General features: G+C 53.6%; 1 protein-coding gene and 1 long non-coding RNA gene across 6 annotated transcripts in view; one reads left to right on the plus strand and one right to left on the minus strand.

The window, feature by feature from the left end:
* Positions 1-5230, minus strand: part of NWD1 (NACHT and WD repeat domain containing 1) — a 63186-nt gene extending 57956 nt beyond the window's left edge. The window contains exons 1-3 of one of the 5 annotated variants that reach the window (XM_082707991.1): positions 4378-4451; positions 2969-3205; positions 2511-2608 (exon numbers count right to left, since the gene is read on the minus strand). Coding sequence is in view for 2 of the 5 variants with exons in the window: in XM_082707989.1 (XP_082564115.1) it covers positions 4378-4486 (109 nt within the window). In the remaining 3 variants the exon portion in view is untranslated. Of the gene's footprint in view, positions 1-2471; positions 2609-2968; positions 3206-4377 lie in introns of all 5 variants that reach the window. The other 4 variants (XM_082707992.1, XM_082707993.1, XM_082707989.1 and 1 more) reach the window with 4 other exon arrangements.
* Positions 57-2024, plus strand: LOC309853426. Its single transcript, XR_014305669.1, has 2 exons — positions 57-210; positions 1554-2024. It is a non-coding gene; the product is annotated as an uncharacterized lncRNA (long non-coding RNA).
* Positions 5231-6000: the final 770 nt, after the last annotated feature.

A 6000-nucleotide genomic window follows, 5' to 3' on the forward strand; every position in this document is an offset into this window, starting at 1 on the left:
CACTTCCTGATTATTTCATGGTATTTGGCTGTGCGCTCTGTTCTGGAGTTTGGTCCGAGCTGCTGACGTTGGATCAGGGCAGTATTCATCAAGGTGGGACTGCCATACGTCTCTGCCTGCCTCCTTGTTTGGAAAAGTCTTATCGGCAGCTTGAAATGGACCCTGGTGGAAGGATTTACACCAGGGAAATTGGCAGATGGTACAAACCAGGTATTTTGGTGTTTTTCGTTTTGTATTGTTTAAATTTGAGGGGAACAGGTTAGTAGATGTCTGCTAGCACACTGCCATGCTTAGTCCTTGCCCCACAGGGCTGGCCACCTGCTCGGAGGAGCCAGACATTAGACACACACATCCATGATTATCGGTTACGGGGCCCAGGATTTCAAGGGCCCCACAATCTGCTGCAGCCCAGGGTGACTACAGCAGGGGTCTGAGGGGAGGATCCTATGAGATGGGAGATGAAGAGGTTGGGGTCATGCAAAGCCTGGAGTCTGGGGGCAGGGGTGGGGGAATGGCTCTCATACTCTTTAAACCTGGTATGTGGTTCCTTCATCCTAAATGTTAGTTGCAGTATGATCTGTCCCCTCATAGCAATTCTGTCAAGTCAGGCTCTCAGCCTGGCTTATTGAAGAGGACACAGAGGGTCTAGGAGACTCCCCTTCACCAGTTCCCATGTGGGTCACTGGCCAGGCTGCATTCTTATCCAGGTCTCCTAGAGGACCCTCTGAGCCATGCGCTGGCCACCTGGCCCCTCCCCCAAGAGTACCTGCTGACTCGTCACCCCCCAGCCCTGCCCTGCCCTGCCCCTTACCCGAGACTGTGGAGCTGATGAAGATGGCCACGCTGCTGGGCAGAGGTGCTGGGAGGGGGCCTGCCTGACCCTGGAGAAGCCGCCGGCGGGTGCCCGGGCTGAGGGGGCCCACACTCATGCTGCCTGTCCAGCTGGATGATACTTCCCCAGGATAGGGCCTGGGACTCAGAGACCTCAGGCCAGAGGCCAGGGGGCCTTCCTGGGAAGGCAGCCAGACAGGGCGATCTGGAGTGGGACGTCCATCTTATCCCCTCGGTGCCTGGGAGTCCCCGCCACCTCCAGCGCCCCTGGGGAGCCGAAGCAGCTGCTCCCTGCTGTTCTGCTCGGTCTGCGAGCACTCACGGGGGGACGTTGGACAGCCGCCTCCCAGCCGAGGCCCCTGGATGTTGGTTCCTCCAGGCACTGGAGACTTTTGCCCCTCAACCAGCCAGCTCCTCACCCCAAGAGCTCAGCAGTCGCTACGGCAACTACCGTTTCCTGGAGCCCAGCGTTGGGGCCTGGGGACCAGCCAGCCTCTGGAACACCTAGGTCCCCTGGGGATCTCTGAAAGTTGAGCCCGGGCCCAGGTGTGCGGAGGGAAGCTATCAGATGCTGGGAGTCCTGCGGTCCTGGTGGGGCGGGGCGGGCCAGAAGGGCAAACACTTAGCAGAAACCCCACCTCTGGCTGTGCTCACTGTCCCCTCCAAAGGTAGTCCAGGCGCTGGGCATCCTATTCTCAACAGGGGAATATTCTTCTTCCTAGGGGACACTTACAACGTCTGGGGACATTTTGGTTGTCACAACGTCAGGGAAGGAGAGCTGCTGGCGTCCAGTGGGTAGAGCCCGTGCACGCTGCTCAGCCCCCTACCATGCACAGGATGGCCCCACCAGAGAGGATTTTCTGTCCCCAAATGTCAGCAGTGCCGAGAAACGGAGAAACCAGCTTTCAATCAACTCTAGCCAGATCTCCTTGCCTGCGTGAGGCGTGGAGCCTGAGGCCAACTCTCTCGGATGAGAAGGGAGATTAGCAGATCTCCAGGGGCAGTTGGGGACCTACCCACATCAAACTGAGATGGGCTCTTTGAAATAATCCCCAAACACTGCTTGTGACAACACGAAGAGACCTGGAGGGCATTCTGCTAGGTGAAATAGGCAGGACAGAGAAAGACAAAATTACTGACAGATCTCACTGGTATGCGGAATCAAAAAAAAAAAAAAGCCAAGGTCATCGAAACAGAAAGTAGAGTGATGGTTGCAGGGGAAAGGGTGTGGGGAGATGGGGAGATGTCAGTCGAAGGTCACCAACTTGCAGTTAAAAGGTGAATAGGACCGACCTAGGTATCTAACACACAGCGTGGGGGTCACAGTTAATAATACCGTATTATACGCTTGAGAGTCGCTAACAGCATAGATCTCCAAGCTTCTCGCCATGAGAAAGAAATAGAAATGAAGCGTGTTTTGGACGTGTTCACTAACGCACTGCAGTAATCACGGAGTGAGATAGAAGTGCATCAGATCAGTATTTTGGATACCTTAAACTCACACATACCCGATCATCTGTCAATAAAGCCAGGGGAGAGAAATGAACCCAAACCAGGGCCTCTATGACCAGGAAATTTTTAAGGTCTCATTATTTGAACTTACTGAAAATACCCAGGTGATCTGAGTTCTGCCCACTCACCTCTCCATAGTAACGAACCGCAGGAGAAAGAAAGTGTACCTGGGTGTCCACGGGCCTGGTCGGGATGCCATCACTGTCCATCACCGTCCTGGGGACTTAAGCAAGTGACCTCTCTCCGGGGACATCAGCCGTATCTTCTGTGAGTTGGGAGTGAGAACCGCTCAAAGATGGGCTAGGACCAGGAGAGAAAGGCAGTCCCCTCAGGATCCACACATAGGAAGCACGACGGGCCTGAAAGCCAGAATGAATTCCAAACATGCCCTCGATGACCCCCGTGTGAGCGAGGCCTTTGGGAATTGGGATGCCAAGTCCTCGCTTTACATACAGGCCCTTGAGAAATGGTCGTATCAGTTCAACCAAACGGCTTGAGCTTTTTTATACCTTTCCTTCTCTGCCTCAACTTCCCTTCCCTGCCTCGTCCACCCAGGAAAAGAGTCTGCTTTTCAGGACCTCCCCGACCCCGTGCTCTGATTCAAAGATTCATTAGAAGGACTCACGGAATTCGGGAAAGCTGTTCTCATGGAGATGGTTCGTTATAGTACAAGGACACAGGTGAAAGGCGGCCAAGGAGAGAGGCATGCAGGGCTGAGTCCTGCAGACACAGGGCTTGGGGCTCTAGTTGTCTCCTCCCAGCAGAGTTGTGTGAGCAGCACTAGATTCTCAGTGTGTGACAACAGGCTCAGAGGATGGCCAAGCAGGGAAGCTCCCGGTGTCTTGGTGTGACCAGGTTTTTCCTGGGCATTAAGCACACAGACACGGCTGACTTCACAGTCTAGGCCCCCGGAGCCCGTCCGGAGAGGATTCCACGAGGCCCAAGGTCCCACCATAAATCACATCATTAGCATAGACTCTCGGGTATATTCCGAGGCCCCCAGGTAAACAAACACACCCCCATCAGGCAAGACATTCCAAGAGGGCACATGCTAGGAGCCAGTCAAGGGCCAAACCTTTTTGAAGCAGAGTGTGGACCACCCAGGCTGCTGAGTGAACCTTGCCTGCACAGACCAGAAAAATATTGTAATATCACTGCCTGTCACCATTTTACAGATGAGGAAAACTGAGGATCATGGTGAGAACTTTTTCACTAGCTTGGAAGGGCAGGTTCTGGGAGTGAGTGCTGCTCTGGCCCCTTCTCCTCCAGGGGCACCCCCTCCCCCCAAGCCAGACTGACCATCCAGACACCTTTCCCTGATCCACCCAGACCCTCTGATTAAGCTACACCCCGCTGACCTCACCTAAGCCCCAATTCTTGACTCCTTGGAAAATCTAGGCCTTTTCCCATCACCTCACCAAACTCCTGACCTTGAATTTGCCTCCTGCCAAATCTCTGCTTCTTCCTCCATTTGTTAGAGGTCCCAGTAGGCCCCTTGAACCCTACCCCACTCCAGTACATGGCCATGTTCCCTTGCTCACAGGAGGATCGGAAGGTTTTGACCTTGACGCTCACACTAGGCTTTCTTTCCAACCATGTAGCCCGGACTTTTCCAATCTCAGCACTACTGGTGTCTGGGGCCAGATCATTCTTCGCAGTGGGGGCCATTCTGTGCAGTGTATGACTACTGAGGAACATTCTGGCCTTGACTTGCCGGACGTCAGTAGCAGGGTTCCCCACCTCTCGCCAAAGCTGGAACAGTCAGACATATCTTCCAACATTGCCAGTGTCTGCTAAAGGGCACAGTCATACCTGGTTGTGAACCCCCAGCCCGAGAAAACCAGCTTCTTGTAGCCTCAGGGCCTTAGGCTGACCTGAACTCCCCATCCTGAACCCTTTCCTGCCATCCACACCTTGGCTTAAATGCCATTTCCTAGGAGGCTGTCTCTGACCCTCCCATTGCTCGATGACCAACCCCACCCCAAGTCACTCCCAATGCCATCACCCTGTTTTAATTCTCTGCATGGTACTCACCACCAGCTGATATGTTTCTTCTTGCTTCTTTATTGCTTGTCTTTCCACAAGGACATGAGTCCCATGAGTACAAGGACTTTGTCCGCCAAGGTCGACGTGCTCGGCACATAGTAGGTGCTCACTCAATGCTGTTCCCACCAATGGGCTCATCCACAACCGTCCATCTTTCCTGGCTCCTACTTGTCACTGCAGGCAACTGAGCAAGACTGCATTTCCCCTAAGAAGGATGGAGGCTCCTTGCAGGGCCCGCCTTCTGGTGTTTCTTGGGGGCTCCAGCCTCCCTCTCACTCTCGCCTGTAGTGGAAGGGCCAACTTCAAATCTTCTGGAGAAGTAGGCTGGAGAAGAAATTTTCTGGTCGCACCAATGCCCGGAAGCCAGGCCCCCCGCAATCCTAGAAACTTTTGTCTTAGGTACTTCCCAGGTCTCTCTGTGCCAATTCACCCAGCAACTGGGATAATGAGAGAAATTGTGTGGCTCTCGGGCCCTGGCTTAGCTGGGCACTTAGCCAGACTCGATGGTTAACCGTTGGGTGCCGGGCTAAGACACTCGTCACAGAGGAGGCCGTGTGTTAAGCGTCCATCAGGTGCCAGCTGGTTGGCATCCTGTGTGGGCAGTGGGCCTGAGAGGCAGACATTATCATCTTGTCCCACGGATGAAAAAAAATGAGGTCCAAAGAGACGAGGCCTCTCGCCCTGGCCACTTGACCTCTCTGGGCTTAATTTTCTTCACGAGCTCCTGAGTTGGCAAGACAACGAAATTCATTCATGCAGTTGAGCCTAATGCTGTGCCTGGGGCATGTGAAGGACCCATGAATTGTGGGTCATGCTCAATTACTACAACTTCCAGGCTCACCCAACACTCAGGAATCAGAGTGTCCAATGTCGATGTCCCCACAAGCGTTAAATGAAATCTAAGTTTCTAGAGCAGGGTTTCCCAGGCTCAGCACGGTTAATATATGAGGCCAGAGCACTCTTTGTGGTGGAGTGTGCACAGTGGAGGAGGGTCTCGAGAACACGTGACTGCAGATTTGACCCACCAGCTGGACCCGGGCAGTGAGAGGCTCTTCCTCCCCCTCCCCTGTCCTTGGAGTGTTGGCTCCACTGGCCTTCCCCGTGCTAGATGCTCCCCAAGGACACAGCCTTGAGATAGTGATGTGGTGTTAAGACCATCTGGATGGTATATGAGCCTGAAGCCAGTGGAGGTCTCTATGTAAAGGTTAAGATTCTGGTTGGTAGTTGTGGAGATCTGCTTGTCCACTAGACAAGCCTGGTAGGTAAGTTCCCTTGCTTATCAAACCTGCCACCTACCCTTCTGAAATGGCCTGAATTTCTTTGGTCTTGCCCTCTCTTCCCACTATGGGGGCTGGTTCCAGATTAAAAGGGAGGGTTGGTAGGCAAAGGTAGCTGAGGCAGTGGCAAAGCTTCCACAGTGCGCTCAGAGTAGGCTGCTGAGAATCACCCCCCACCCTGGTCTCTGCCAATTAGATGCCAGTGGCAACCAAAAATGTCTCCTGACATTGTCACGTGTCCCCTGAAGCTCAGAATCCCCACCTCCACTTTCTGGTTGAGAACCATGGCTCTTTAATGTTACTATATTCCCTGGACCATCATCATGTCATTCTA

The sequence above is a fragment of the Mustela nivalis genome (genome assembly GCF_964662115.1).
Source record: "Mustela nivalis genome assembly, chromosome: 1".
In the NCBI taxonomy this organism is placed as follows: domain Eukaryota; kingdom Metazoa; phylum Chordata; class Mammalia; order Carnivora; family Mustelidae; genus Mustela; species Mustela nivalis.